The sequence below is a fragment of the Mercenaria mercenaria genome, chromosome 5 (assembly GCF_021730395.1).
Source record: "Mercenaria mercenaria strain notata chromosome 5, MADL_Memer_1, whole genome shotgun sequence".
Lineage (NCBI taxonomy): Eukaryota > Metazoa > Mollusca > Bivalvia > Venerida > Veneridae > Mercenaria > Mercenaria mercenaria.
This window is the reverse complement of record NC_069365.1, coordinates 41,403,255-41,420,207: the sequence shown is the minus strand read 5'-3', so window position 1 is coordinate 41,420,207 and position 16,953 is coordinate 41,403,255. Positions and strand designations below refer to the sequence as shown.

The 16,953-nt window shown below is 35.0% G+C and overlaps 1 protein-coding gene across 12 annotated transcripts in view; it reads right to left on the bottom strand.

Annotated features, from left to right (window-relative positions):
• The window catches only part of LOC123557003 (uncharacterized), a 99,852-nt gene that overhangs the window by 65,626 nt on the left and 17,273 nt on the right, over positions 1 to 16,953 (bottom strand). Inside the window, exon 1 of one of the 12 annotated variants that reach the window (XM_053543301.1) lies at positions 637 to 967. The exons of the other annotated variants lie outside the window; for them this stretch is intronic. Within the exon in view, the coding sequence (XP_053399276.1) occupies positions 637 to 719 (83 nt within the window). The 5' untranslated portion in view covers positions 720 to 967. Of the gene's footprint in view, positions 1 to 636; positions 968 to 16,953 lie in introns of those variants that run through there. 12 annotated transcript variants of the gene reach the window in all.

Sequence of the window (16,953 nt, the reverse complement as noted above, 5' to 3'; positions counted from 1 at the left end):
GGGTCATATCTTCCAACAAATAATTTGATGACAAAATTTAAGACAATCAACTAGAAGTTGGTAAGATTTACAGGTCATAATCCTAACAAAAACATAATAACATGCTCTACAACTAAAACATAAATTTCAAAGGGTCAACAAATAATTTGATACCATAATGCTATATGACTAAATTAAACTTCAAAGGGTCAGAACTCTAGCAAAACTATGCTAAAAGGCTTTATAACAAAAATATTTTAAATTCAAAGGGATATAACTCAACCAAATAATTTGATGATGAAGTGATATTTCACAGGTTGGAGAACTCAATGTGGGCTCACCCTAAAACTATCTTAGCATTAATTTCTCGGTTTCTGATCTACCTTCATTTGTAATTAATTAAAACTATCTATATTTGTATCATTTGTAGAGAAAGTTTTCTCAACTCCCATGATTTCTGACCATGGCAGTATTAACTTCTTGGCAAGGGAATTTATAGATCAAAGTCCACTCTCATAGAGATTCTGACAAACAACATCTCGATCAAAAGTCCAATGCTCTCCGCCTGCACCATTGTGTCACATCATTCATAAAATTAACAAATTGTGCTCAATATTTTGCACATTAAGAACATTAAGAAATATTATTTAGTTATACCTGCTAAGCTTACAATCCACTGCAGATCTTTTCAGAGGTTTCGAAGCCACTGGACACATTAAAACAGAATTTCTATTTCCCATTTTGACTTAATTTTGTCATTTAAAACAAGGTCCCAGTAATATTTGCTTATATATTATATTTACACAATGTACATCCCACATCTCCAAGTTGCCAGACTTACGACCTGTGGTTTTACACTTTTCTTACACTTTTTCTGTTTTACAGTTATGACAGAACTGAATGCTATCGCACATTTTTAAAGTTTGAAAGTCAAAAGACTAGCACTATTACTGGTAACTGAAGAAGATGAAATGCCATTTGACACGCCATATCCAATATTTCACACTGTTTGGAAAAGGATCAGATTTCAGCATAATATTACTACAAACTTTTTCACACAGAAATTTCCAACATCTAGCACCATGCTCCACTCCTACATTCTACAAAAACAACAATCATTTTTCCAATTCATTTAAATATCAAGCCTATTCTGCCAACACATATTTACTCTGTATAATATATACTATTGAAATTTTTGATATTTGTGGAGGACTACTTTTCCTAGATTACGTGTCTACATCAGTCCACGGAAATAATCATGCTTGCATGATTCATGGATTATCCAGAAGTCCAAATGTCGTTTATACCCGTCTAAATGCACAAAGTTTCATTCAATCCTTAAAATAATTACATTCATTTCATCTTCAGAATTTGAAACCAAGGAATTAGTATCCCCACAAAAAAAACTGTTTTCACAAAAACAAAGAAATTTCATGCCTGCGAAATTAAATGATTGCAAACCCTTCTTCTTCTAAACAAGAGGGCCATGAAGGCCCTGTATTGCTCACCTGACCTACTGACCTAAAGATCATCAAGATTAACATTCTGACCAAGTTTCATTAAGATATGGTCATAAATGTAGCCTCTAAAGTGTTAACTAGCTTTTCCTTTGATTTGACCCGGTGACCTAGTTTTTGACTCCACATGACCCAGATTCAAACCTGACCTAAAGATCATCAAGATTAACATTCTGACTAAGCTTCATGAAGATACGGTCATAAATATGGCCTCTAGAGTGTTTACAAGCTTTTCCTTCGAATTGACCTAGTGACCTAGTTTTTGACCCACTGGACCCAGATTTGAACTTGACCTATAGATCATCAAAATTAATATTCTGACTAAGTTTCATTAAGATATGGTCATAAATGTGGCCTCTAGAGTGTTAACTAGCTTTTTCGTTGATTTGACCTGGTGACCTAGTTTTTGAACATACATGACCCAGATTCAAACTGGACCTTGAGATCATCAAGATTAACATTCTGACCAAGTTTCATGAAGATACAGTCATAAATGTGGCCTCTACAGTGTTAACAGACTTTTCCTTTGATTTGACCTGGTGACCTAGTTTTTCACCTTAGATAATCCAATATCAAACTCCTCCAAGATTTTATTAAGGGTAACATTCTGACCAAATTTCATTAAGATTGGGCCAAAATTGTGACTTCTAGAGTGTTAACAAGCTTTTCCTTTGATTTAACCTGGTGACCTAGTTTTAGACCCAAAATTACCCAATATCGAACTCGACCAAGATTTTATTGAGGGTAACATTCTGATCAAGTTTCATTCAGATTGGGCCAAAAATGTGACCTCTAGAGTGTTAACAAGCTTTTCCTCTGATTTTACCTGGTGACCTAGTTTTTGATCCTAGATGACCCAATATCGAACTTGTCCAAGATTTTATTGAGGGTAACACTCTGACCATGTTTCATTCAGATTGGGCCAAAATTGTGACATCTAGAGTGTTAACAAGCTTTTCCTCTGATTTTACCTGGTGACCTAGTTTTTGACCCCAGATGACCCAATATCGAACTCGTCCAAGATTTTTTTGAGGCTAACACTCTGACCAAGTTTCATTAAGATTAGGCCAAAATTGTGACCTCTAGAGTGTTAACAGTCAAATTGTTGACAAGAGCTGTCAGATGACAGCGTGCTCGACTATTCTCAGTGCTTGATAGTATAATATAAGCTATGATTATAACTTTAACATTACAATAAGCATATTCTAAGTTGAAAAGGGGCCATAATTCAGTCAAAATGCTTGACAGAGTTGCCTCCTCCTTTTTACAGACTGGGGTCATGATGGTAAACAAGTATGCAAAATATCAAAGCAATATCTCAATGGACTTTGAAAATATTTGGGGTGGTGGGCAAACTTTAAAATTACAATAAGCATATTCTTAGTCAAAAAGGGGCCATAATTCATTTAAAATGCTTGAAAGAGTTGCCTCCTCCTTCTTACAGACTGGGGTCATGATAGCAAACAAGTATGCAAAATATCAAAGCAATATCTCAATGGACTTTGAAAATATTTGGGGTGGTACGCAAACTTTAACATTACAATAAGCATGTTCTAAGTCGAAAAGGGGCCATAATTCAGTCAAAATGCTTGATAGAGTTGCCTCCTCCTTTTACGAACTGGGGTCATGACGGTAAACAAGTATGCAAAATATGAAAGCAATATCTCAATGGACTTTGAAAATATTTGGGGTAGTACGCAAACTTTAACATTACAATAAGCATATTCTAAGTCGAAACGGGGCCATAATGCAATCAAAATGCTTGAAAGAGTTGCCTCCTCCTTTTTACAGACTGGGGTCATGATGGTAAACAAGCATGCAAAATATGAAAGCAATATCTCAATGGACTTTGAAAATATTTGGGGTGATACGCAAACTTTAACATTTGTGTGACGCTCATGCTCACGCTCACGCAGACGCCGGTGCGAGTAGGATAGCTCCCCTATTCTTCAAATAGTCGAGCTAAAAAACAAACAAACATACAATCACATCCATATCTAATGATTTCCAATTTGTCAGAAACACAAGCTCAACACCAGGAGTTTTCATTATATAAAATCATCTAAATCGCTTTTTATCACGAACTACTAGAAAAGAAACTTTACTCCTGAAGGATGTGAATAAGTCCCATCTGAGATGATATTATATTGTGAAAACTTTTGATTTTCTATAATACAGAGAATTATGTTTTAATTAAAATCTGATTAAAAGAATTAAAGGTTGTACTGTACAGCGGGTTATATTCGCGGAGGTTTAATTTTCGCTATATTCGCAGTCAACATTGACAGCGTGAATTTTTTTGTTACCGCGAATATATACATTTTACCAAGGGACCCAGATTTCGAAATGGCCAATAACTGGGTGATCTGGCATTTATCGTCTATTCCCTTTATCGGTACTTGCTTTGATCCTATAAATATAGAAATTAATTGCACATGGGAAATATTAAAAGCTGGAAAAAACATTGTTTTGTTATATAGCGGTTACACTTTACAAATCGATTTATGATAACTGCATCTTATGCTATTATACTTCGCTTAATACAGTCACCGTACTGTATTTTACAAACAACTTTCTGTGTCTATTTATGAAGTTACAGAAAAAACAAAAACATGTTTTTTATCCTAGCATAAAGGACTTAATTTCAATATCAGTGTTAAAAGCATACATTTTATTTGTGTAAATATTGCTTATAACTATTGATATGTATGTGAATGTAGTTAATATTGTGCTTTTTATGGTTATTTATGTATGTATCATTTAATTTCTTTGTTCTTCACAAACAGCATTGTTCGCTGCTAAGCAGTGATCCCAGTCGCCTTTTCATCTTCATTTAATTTCACTTGATCCAGCAAAATTATTAAAGGTTGCCATTTATAATTCTGCACTTCCCTTTCTGTAGCCATTTTGAACCCATACTATCCGACATTTTTGTAAACTAGAAAACAGGTTACTGTAATACACCAAGACCAAATGTGACAAATTGTGCACAGACCAACCAAAATAAATAAGTTATCAGCACAAACATGTTCATCAAAAGCACAGAAATTGTCAAGTACAACTTGTCATGTGTATTGTTACATGATTATAAATCAGTCAAAATTTTAATTATAAGCTGAGCAGACCCAGGGAGATAATTATATTTCTATTCATTTTCATTGTAACTGCTCAATTACATAATATGAAATATGGCACTGCCTCGATTGGGAATCGATCCAACTTCAACTCATCCCATAACATTTGAAAACATTTGAGGGCCCCTGATAATGTTGTTATAACTTCTGTCCCAACCGTTTTGTATATTTACATTGATGTATTTATGTATGCTTGTTGTATGTGTGTGTATAGAATATGTATATATATACAATAGAATACGATTAAACTGATTAATGACGGCACGGAAAGGACACACTTTTCAAGTCGATAGTAAATATCTCATTTGGTATATCGCATGTTACCATAGAGGGATCAATCCCAATTTTCGTCGCTTCGCGCAGGATCGATTCACTATCAATTTAAAGGTAGATTTTGGAATAAAAACAACACTGCCCATATTTGTACTGATATGCAAGACGTTGCGGTTTGGACAAGTTATGTGGATGCTTATTAGGCACAAGGAAAAAGCGTATTCTTCCAAAAAATCCAAAGTCAGATGCTCTGTGCACGTGCCGGAAGTATACATTTTTTAATTCGATAGTATATATCTCATTCAGTATATCTTATGTTACCGTAGAGGGATCAACCCCGAAAAACGGTAGGGTCGATTCCCTATAAACACGGGGGTTTGTATGAGTATGCCGTAAGAAGCTACTTACCATGTGTTTCTATATGTGATTAAATATTAGTAAAACAGTGGTGAGATTTTATTTCAATGCATTACAGTAATAAATTTCACACAAGTGTTGATTTATTATTATACGCTATTTGCCTCTCTATTCAAAGGACAATGACAGACTTATTTCCATGTTTATTATTATTTGCATGTCTAGAAAGAGTGACCTCCCTTTCTGTTGATACAGCCAAGGTTTATAATTCGCGGTCATAGTAGTTTCGCGAAATTAAGACACAGTGAATTCAAAACTCTTCAAAAAATGCGAACATTTGGCACCGTGAATATAACCCACTATACAGTATTAATAACAAATTTCCCCATCACAGTCTATTTAAGACAATCATATTCTATTATTAAATCCCTGAAAAAAAACCTGATGACATTTCAAATCTTAATGAGTAATCCAACACTTGGAATTAATATCCCAAAACACTTTTTTTATACCGCCATAATGCATTACATCAAATATTATTATAGCCATAATGCATCACATCAAACCAACCAGAGAAACAAAATGTCCTCCTCTAATTCCATTTTTTCATTTACCGAAGCAAAGTTTATCTATTTTTGTCTCCTTTTCATGCACTGACAAATGGCACACGAATTATTGGATCCAAAGTTAAGCAATATCTGTAACTGAGCCAGACTCCTAATAATTTCTTCAACACTTAAAAAACTCTGTACCAGAAAAAAATTCCAGTTTCTTTATGTCAAAAAAAAATTGTAACTTTCGATTATCTCCATTTTTTCCATTCTGAAGAAAGCTCTTAAACACTATAGGTAACTAATAATCATATAACAAAAAATAATTTTCCGGTAAACAACAGGTGTTCATAGAAATAGTTATCATAAACTACCCATCTCCTGGAGCTGTATTTAAATGCAAGTTCTTTCTCCCTTAAGACCATGAAATTTTTATTTTCAAAGTTGAAACTTAACTCATCCTCCACTCTACCCTTTAGCTCTTTCAGACTCATGGCTTTACACTCCCTCAATATATTTCTGTCTTCAATTCCATAAAAAAAAACAATTTTACGAGCTGCTCCAAAAACAATTTGTAAGAATTATTTCCACAAGCAATTCACACTCCTCAACAATCACTACAAAATTATTCTTCTGGGAAATTTCCTTAATTTTGAACATAGCGCCTCTGAGGAGATATCGTTTGGGACTGTATATTTCGAAATCATTTAATTCTGTCGCCATATAATTTTGTGGTTTCTGCAAGAAACTTGTCTTCAAAAAAAAAACATGATTCTTAACTAAGCATTTATTTCTTATCAAAATAAATTAAATTTTCATTCATTAATATGAATTTCATTTTGGTGAGAGACGTTTCCATGAAAATTAATTGCATAAAAATTATTCATTCACTAACAGTAACAGGTTTCACAGTAATCTTGAGAATTGGAAGAAAAAAATAAATACTTAAGACGGACATTTTCAATCAGTTTCTGACAGTAAGAAGCTTAGTATGTCATGCGTATGAGATAGGATGCGAAGTTCACTATAAGAAGATACAGTTTTTCCCTGGTTAAATATTCTATGTGCTGATCTATATCATAATCAAACTGAATTGATCCCAGTTGGTTGATTTAAATCAATCATCTGCTAGCCCCCAGTATCTTTTTTATATTAGAACAGTCTGATCTGATTCACTATGTATCAATCACTTGGATATTATTTGAGCCGTGCCATGGGAAAACCAACATAGTGGGTGTGCGACCAGCATGGATCCAGACCAGCCTGCGAATCCGCGCAGTCTGGTCAGGCTCCATGCTGTTCGCTTTTAAAGCCTATAAGAACTGGAGAAACTGTTAGCGAACAGCATGGATCCTGACCAGACTGCGCGGATGCGCAGGCTGGTCTGGATCCATGCTGGTCGCACACCCACTATGTTGGTTTTCCCATGGCACGGCTCATTTGTTTTCTTAGACACTAGGTCATAAAAAGTAAGACTTGTATGGATTATATATTTAGATGCAATGTAGCGCATCATCATGAGGTTTAAACCAACCCCTGATGATGATTTTAGCATTTACAACTCTCAGCCTTTAAGTTTGTTCAACTTGGTCACCACTTGTCTGATGATCAGTATTTTTATGCCTGTGCCAATACAAACGGGGTGGTATCTAGTGTCACCGTATCCATGTGTTTTATACGCGTGTGTCCATCCGTCTGTCTGGGTTAGTCTGTGTGCGAGTAGGGGTGACTATTGAGGCCAATTTTGACTATTGCAATACTATTGATATTGCTGAAAAACTATTGCAATACTATTCTATTGCAGGTTACTATTGCGATACTATTGCAATAGTTATCGGCCACCATGTTTTATACAGTAAAACTACCAACAGTGTAAGACACGGCATTGTTTACAATTGCTGTTAATAGTATTAATAATACACATTGAGATGTTTGTATAACTGAAATGGACAGAAATAAATCTAACATTAAACATTTTTAACTTTTTTTCTATTTCTTGCCTTCCTTGGCTTTGAAACAATAAGTAAAACAATAAACCTATGTAAGGTATAATCAAACGAATCGGCCATTTTGTTGCGAATGTCAACGTGTTTAATAACTCAAAGCATCTAAAAAGATGAAAACTGACGGATCGGACTAAGGTGTACCAGCACGAAATGAAGGGCTCTACCGAACAGTTTGCTATATCATACAAGTAGCCTACTTTCTCCATGTCCATAGTACTTTTTCTCATTTAAGATTAACAGGTTATTTAAATATATTTAATCAAAGTTTCTAAGAAACTAAATTTATTAATTATCTCCCAGACTTCTCAGTCCTTTATGGTAGTTTAATTCCGTGAGGGTAATTAATGGATAAGTAAACATTTTCCGAGGCGCAAATGAAATTTAAGCTGGCTCTGTTTCTTGGTTTATAAATTATTAATTATTTCTGTATTTACTAAAATTTCAAAACTATCGAAACTATCGATTGTTGAAGGTACTATCGGCGATTGTTATTGGATCGTGACTTTTCTATCGATGCATACTATCGGGACACTCAGTATGGCAATGCATTGATATTTTAAGTGTGTGTATAAGCATAGAATTGTGTGCGGCTGGTAATTTTGTTGTGCATTGTAGGTATTTGATACAGTCTGGCACAAATAACCACTATAGCAAGATGACCTATTAGGTGCAACACCCAAATCCTTAACTCAAATGTCAAGGTCAAACTCTGTGGTTAAAGACTTAAGGTCATTTTTACTGTCCGCTCTTTAACTTTATTTTGCATTCATGGATATTTACATAATTTGGCACAAATAACCACCTGATAACAAGCCATTTCATACACTTAATTCAAAGGTCAAGGCCACACTTAGAGGCCAAAGATTGTTTCACTGATATCAGCACATTTTAGCCTAAGTTTTAAAATACCTGTCCCCTGCCCCCATAAAAAACATTTATTACCATCACAAAATTTTTATCACATGACAATGAAAATCTCATAGTTACTGCAAAGAACTTTTTTTATATTTATATCAAAGAGCCTTCTTTCTAAAATGTCAGGGGAAATCACTGCTTAGAAATCAAGGAAACAGTCATCAAGAGTAGAACATATTAGAGTCTAGCTACCTATAAATCTATTCAGTTTTCCAAATCTAATAATTTATTAAACTAGATTTGGCATTTTAATTCCCTTTATATATGTTTTTCATGTTTAAACTAACAAATGACCCATTCACATTCGTCTTCTGTATATTTTGGATTTCTGATATTGCTGTTTTTATTTTCGCAAATCTATCTTTATTTGAACCAATCAGACGACTCGTTTCAACAAGCATTAGCTAAACCATCAAAATAGCGTAGAATGTCACAGGGTGAGAAAAATGTGCATTTAGTCCGGGGCTCGAACCCGGGACTCCTTGCTTACAGGGCAAGTGCTCTACCAACTGAGCTAACTAGCTGCCTGACACATATTCTCCCCTTACATCACTAAGTCCGTACAGTGACATAATGATACCTCTCAAAACACAACGGCGCAGTCATGATGAAGCCGTCATAATAAACATGAAAAACCCAGGCTAAATATATAGATTTTTTAAACTTCTACTTTCACATACAAAATGTTGTAAGTAAGGCTCTGACTGGCTAGCGGAAGGGTCGTCAGAACGAGGCTATCAATAGCACGTCTTCAGATCCAGTGTGCGCACCGTTAACTGGAGATGTACTTTAGTCAGATTGTGTAAACTAATTAATTGTTTCATCTAAGAACTTTAATAAGAAGGATTTGATTAGGGGGACAAACTCTTGTTAACAATTCTATTTTTTCAAAGTAGGATTTACTTCCCTTCAATTGATCTGTAGAACCATTCATTAGGTTGTGGGCCGAGACTTTTTTTTAAAGTAACTTGTTTTTAGCACAATAAAACAGCAGGAAAATTCTAATGGAAATGTAGAAATCCTATTCTGTATACACTTTGAAACAAATGCAATTTTTCCTGCAAACAAGTAAATGAAAGACCACACAGATCTGTAACAAGAAAAGTATATTTCACATAGAATTAAAATAGTGACAGATTAGTGTGAGTTATTGCTACCATAATTCATATTTTGCTACAAACTTAACTAAATGTCAAATAAAAATAATTGTATCAACTATATATCATATTTTAACACTCATGCTCCGGTGGCCTTCAAAACTAATTCTTTCAAAATATAGGCTAGAGTAGCTCAATGATTGTATATACCAACACCGTATCACTTTGTGCCAGTTTGTCCGATTTTGGTTATGTTTATCTACTGTTTTTGATATTAAAGGAGAGCAAAGTTTTACTATCAATCAATGACTAACCAACTATGGTTAAGAGGGGTCAATGGAATATTGTAACTATTCTGTCACACAAACAGAGCATTTAAGTGCAGTTGCACTTAACAGTACTAAGTACTTATTTAATGCCAAAATAATTATTGTGAAATCATTAATAACTGCTGGGAATAACTTTCATGGATAATCACTGTTGCTTCAATCCAAGAAATCATATCCAACCAAACCTATAAAATTCTTGTAATTTTATCTTTGAGTCAATAATCCATGAATTAAAGTGCCTGAGAAATAAAAAATTTTATGCCAGCAAAACTCAGAATACTGGAAATGCATTTATGAAATTTTAATTGATAGGAAGAACTCTCCCTTAAGCCATATGAGGAAGACACCACACTGGACTATTTCTACGCTGAGGAATATCTGATAACTAGAGCTCGTAGAGCATGAAATGCTGCCCTTGAAGCATTCAGTAATTGCACAAGGAATAAAAATTATTTGGTCACTGTACATAAAAGTTCTTATGTTCTGGGTAATTTGTGACCGTGACTTTTGACTTATTGGCCTTAAAATAAACAGAGGTCATCTGCTGGTCATGATCAACCTCCCTATTGAGTTTCGTGATCCTAGGTCCAAGTGTTCTCATGTTATTGTCCGGAAATGATTTAACTGTTCCAGGTCACTGTGACCTTGCATTTTAGCCTACTGACCTCAAAATCTATTAGGGTTATCTGCTGGTCATGACCAACCTCCATATCAACTTTCATGATCCCAGGCGCAAGCGTTCTTGAGTTATCATCCGGACACTGTTTAACTGTTCTGGGTCACTGTGACCTTGACCTTTGACCTACTGACCTCAACATCAATAGGGGTCATCTGCTGATCATGATTAACCTCCCTATCAAGTTTTGTTATTCTAGGCCCAAGTGTTCTCAAGTTATTGTCTGGAACTGTTCCTTGTCACTGTGACCTTGACCTTTGATCTACTGACCTCAAAGTCAATAGGGGTCATCTGCTGGTCATGACAAACCCCCCTCTTGACTTTCATGACACTAGGCCCAAGCCTTCTTGAGTTATCATCCAGAAACCGTTTAACTGTTCTGGGTCACTGTGACCTTGACCTTTGACCTACTGACCTTAAAATCAATAGGGGTCATCTGCTGGTCTTGACCAACCTCCCTGTCAACTTTTATGATCCAAGGCCAAAGCATTCTTGAGTTATAATCTGGAAACCGTTTAACTGTTCTGTGTCACAGTGACCTTGACCTTTGTCCTATTGATCTCAAACTCAAAAGGAGTCATCTGCTGGTCATGACCAACCTTCCTGTCAATTTTCATGATCCTAGGCTTAAGCGTTCTTGAATTATCATCCAGAAACCGTTTAACTGTTCTGGGTCACTGTGACCTTGACCTTTGACCTACTGATCTCAAAATCAATTGAGGTCATCTGTTGGTTATGACCAATCTCCCTATCAACTTTCATGATCCTAGGCCCAAGCGTTCTTGAGTTATCATCCAGAAACGGATTGGTCTACTTACCGACCAACCAACAACTGCAAAACAATAAACCACTCCTTCTTTGAAGGGGTGCATAAAAAGGGGACATAATTCATGACAGATTGATGACAGAGTTATTGATCTTGTCATATTTGATATATCTGATGATGCAGAACAACTTCTTTATTAATGTTCGATAAATCAAATCTTCATTCAGTAATAACAGAGATAACGTGACAGTACATCAAATCTTTAACAATAAATTGTAATTAAAAAGAGACAAAAATCACTAAAGTTTGGTGCTAAAGTTGTTGTGCCTTGATTTTATATAATGTTGATGATGTCAAGTTTGAAATAAATCAATTCAATAATAAGAAGGGTCAAATGTATTATAACTTTGACCAAGAACTGGTAAATGGTCATCAAAGGCAGTGTGAATAGGATAGCTCTCCATATCTTTCACTTTAATACATATGTAGTCGAGCTACAATTTAAATTCCCATGAATACTGAAATTCAAGATATTGGGCACTAGCCTATCTAACAAAGTCAAGACTGGTAAACAAAGATAACAAAAAAATGTTTGTTTTGACCATCATCTTGTACTTACACATATTTTCATGCCCTCAAAACAAATGTATCAATGTAACAACGTGTGAATGTCACATGACAAATGACATTGTGAACAACATGCTCCACCCACTCATGTCTTCGCTTCAGATTGTCCACTAATGTAAACAAAATTAATTGTAAAAGAAGTACATATGATACAACCCCATTTCATTAAAGATACATTTCTTTTCTGTTTTTCAAATTGTGTATTTCAGACATTATGAAAATTTTGGCACGCATTTTCTGTTTGCCGTGGTTAACAATAATATAACATAGCTCAACATATAAAGTACAAACTTCAAAAGCAGAAGGTCAATTTAAGGGGCATATTAATCTTTATACAATCACTTTTAAAAGACAGGCACATACCTTGACTGCAGCTAAGTTTAATTTGAACTAAAATAATGCGTCCATAGGACATAGATGCCTCCACATACTGTGCCATCCTCTAGCAAGATTTTTAGTACAGACCAGCTTCAAATGAAGGATCTTCAACTAAAAGTTTGAAGCGAATTGCATTCAGATACAGTTGTGCATCTGAGCAACTTTGAATCAATTCCTTGAAAAAAATGTATAAGGAGTTGAACACAGCAAATTTCTGCATTGTGGCCTATTTTGTGAAATTAAGTAAATGCCATAATTCTTGAAAAATAGCAAGAGAAAAAAGTCCATTATTTATGGTCATCTTCACAACAAGGTCCCTTCACTGTGAAACTTTCAAGCATACCCTTGCAATAATATTTGAGGAGTTGGACACACAAGATTTTTCTCTATGTTCTATATAGCAAAACTATCAATGGGCCATAACTACAATAAGCATATCCACAGCAAAAGTTCTTTCCTTTATGGTCATCTGCACATCAAGGTTGTTCATCTGTGAAAGTTTGAGGCAAATCAGGCTAATATGTTGAACAGAGTTGGACACACAAGATTTTGGGATGGATGGACAGAAGGACAGACATAGAGACAGCAGCAATATTATATGCCTCCCACATTAATGTGGGGGCATAAAAATTATTTGAAAACAGATGGCAGGATAAACAGAACATTAGGTTAACATCTGTATGAATTCAAAACCTTATATTCTCTACATATCGATGAATATTTCAGTCATCTATGTCTTCCTCTTTTGTTGGCATCAACTACAATATTCATAATTTTTTTATTATTGTACCAAGTCTTGAGTTCTGGAAAATTGTGAAATTCAAAACTTAATCTACTAGGGATCTGGAAGATTTGTATCTACCAAACTGAACAGAAATAGAAGTATTACATACTGTGAAATATTATTTCATTTCGTGGGCATGAAAGTTCTTGGTTTCTCTTTAGGAATATTATTTCAACTTTTGCAGGCAAAATGAACATGGATTTTGCGTTTTTGTTGAATTTAATCATTATCATGCTGGACACGCTTGATTCTGCCTTTGTGACCAGTGTAGATCTTGATCAGCCTTCACATCTGTGCAGTCTGATCAAGATCTGCACCATTAGCCATTCAGTCTGTATCTTTTTGGTAACACCCCTTTTAACAGACAATGGTACTGTCCAAATTGAAAGATGAACAAGTTTGTAACAGAAATTTAGCAAGGTAAGGGTTGGATTGATGCAACCATGAAATAAATAAAAAAATAATTCCCGACAATTATTAATATACTTGAGGAAATCTTTTATTTCCTTTCTTCAACAGCTACAGCAAAGAGACTGAGATTTGAAGTTACATTTCTTCTACTACATTTAAAAAATGTATGTGAAGTTTCAAAACATTCAAAACCAACACTGGTTTATTATTGATAAGATATAATGGGTATGCGACTATTCGTCTTTATGGTAGACCTACTTTATTTTTCTGATATATTATTAAAGACACTTAAACAACTTTAGATGACTGATAATATAAACTCAAAAATAGGTCAACAGTTCAAACTGCATAATATAAAACAAACAATACAAAAACTATACAGGAACTTCAGTATTAACCATGACTGTATTTTTAAAAGTACTTCAACAAGCATGTAATTTAAGTGCATTTCGTGAAGCTGTTATCTACCCGCAAACATTTATCTAAAAGCGTTTTCTTATATCTCACAGAAGATTTAGTTGCACAGCTGTTTGTGGGTACAGCCTTTGACTTCTTCTTTTTTTTTTTTTTTTTTGTTGGATTTAACGTCGCACCGACACATGATAGGTCATATGGCGACGTTCCAGCTTTTAATGGTGGAGGAAGACCCCAGGTGCCCCTCCGTGCATTATTTTATCACAAGCGGGCACCTGGGTAGAACCACCGACCTTCCGTAAGCCAGCTGGATGGCTTCCTCACATGAAGACCTTTGACTTCTACCCAGAAATCAATGGTTTAAATCATCATGAGACATGAATTAGACTATGATCCCTATACAATCCCCTACCAAGGGAAGAGCACTGGTAAGAAGTCTAGGAACCTAGCTGTCACAGAGTGTTAAAATTAAGTTAACATGTTTATTCAAAATTTACTGAAAATATCTTTGCCTTGGGAACTATTAAAGCTTCACACATTTATTGTTAGAAGCAACACTTCAGTATATTCAAATCCAGTTGCTCTTACAGAGCTACCAGATGCACTTTCAGTGCGACCTTGATGTCAAGTGATGAACAATTAAGATCTTACATTTTCTACAAGTAGACCATCCCAGTGAACACAATATCATGAGCATTTTGCAATTAGAAATATTTGCACTTACTGTTTTGGTGAAGTGCAATCTCACAGAGTCACAATATTGCAGTGACTATAGTCAAGTCCATTTTCTAGACACCTGCACACAATGCTGCCGCAAACAACAGACTTTAATGACAATGAAAACCACATAGCAGATGGGAAAAAATTATATAATGGCTACTTCATGCTTCATGAGCAAATAGAAGACTGGACCTAATAATGATGCTACAGACCAAGTTTGATGAAAGTCCATCATGAGAAGAAGTTGTTAAAAGGTTTTTCCATTATTAGCCCGGCAACAGTTCCAGCAGCTCCTACATGGGGCCAAGTGACCCAATTTGAAAAAATATGGATGGACCTTAATTGTACTGATGCTATAACAAAGTTGAATGAAAATTTATCAAGTTGTTCATACTTCATAGGATACCTCTGACGGACACTAAAAGTGTGCCCAAAGTGTGACAGAGGATGCCCACCATCCACTTACACTAATAGCTCATCCTTAACCTTTAGCATGCTAGATAAATTGTCGTCTGCTGGAAATGTCGTCTGCTAAAATTGTAAAGTTCATTCAATTTGCTCCAAAATTGGAGAAATATTGTCAGAGTAGCAAACAGCTTGGAACCTGATCAGACGCCGATTTAATCGGCGTCTGATCTGGTTCCAAGCTGTTTGCAAAGGCTGTTAAATTCGCCTGCAGCAGGCTAAGGGTTAATAAAGACACTTCAGTTCAGGTGAGCTAACAAAGACAAAGCAGTTTTGATTTAATTTCTGAAATACTAAGACAGTTCAACCAACCCGCACCTCTGCAGGACCTTCAACCAGGAGCAGGGGGATGGCCTTTAGTCTGATTAATGCCAACTAAGATTAACTTTTAGTATTTTTTAACCTTAACCTTGCTAAATTCCACTAATGGACTGGTCTATCATTCAATTTTGGCAGTACCACTTATTATTTAAAGGGGTGTTCACTGAAAATTTACTGACTGAACAGTGCACCAGTGCAGACCATGATCAGCCTGCAATGGCAAAATCACTTGCCGCCAGCAGGTAGATTTCATTTATCTCAGCAAATTATGCATCAACTCTGGCAGCAGGGAAGGGAGACAATTATGTAAAATTTGAATTTTAATCTCCTAAAGCACAGAAACTGAATATAGACCAAGGTGGATACTTCCACAGAAAGTATTTCTTTGCTAGAATTTTCTGTGCTGATTGAATGCTCTTGACCAAAAGTTCAATGATCTCAGAGTTCCTCTAGTTCCACAACAAAATCATATTTTCAATCATACACATCTCTCTATTTTTACTGCTACAAAAATAGCCAAGATAATTGGGATCATTACCATTTAATGACTCTATAATGAACCACAGAGTTAATTATTTCTTTGAATCATTTCCTAGAATAATTCTAGATTTATTACAACTGACAAGTGTGTGATTGTCTAAGAATATTTCCAAGCAGAAACAACAATGTAATCTGTTACATAGGCATATAGCTAGGTAATTATATTGCAGGCTTCCAATAAACTTTCTCCTCAGCCCTAAAATGGTTCAAAGCCTTGTCATACACATTTACCTGTACTCCCGCATGATAATTTAAACAACAGTATTTTTATATTATTGTTTGGTTGTTATGGTTCTCATGCATCGTTGAACTAAAAAATGTTGCCATTGATAGAAGTTAGTGCATACTGTAATGTTTAGCCTGGCTCCCTGGCTGCATGGTTATTTTTTTAATATAAATACTGCAAGCAAAATAAGAAAATTTTGAGCCTCTAAAATAGCACATTTTATCTGATGGCTGAACCTATGTTCGGAGCCAGGGGCAATAAAAAATGTCAATGTAGAAACAACCTGCTGGAGTTACTTCCCTCTTAATGAATAAACATAATATATGTAAATAAGAACAAACATAGGGACGGGAGCCAGTCTATGTAATGTTATACAACAATATTTTCTGTATTGAAATGTTTTAATGAAGAAAAATCATTATTATCAAACATGTTATCTTTGAGTTATCATGCAGGATTTATATATA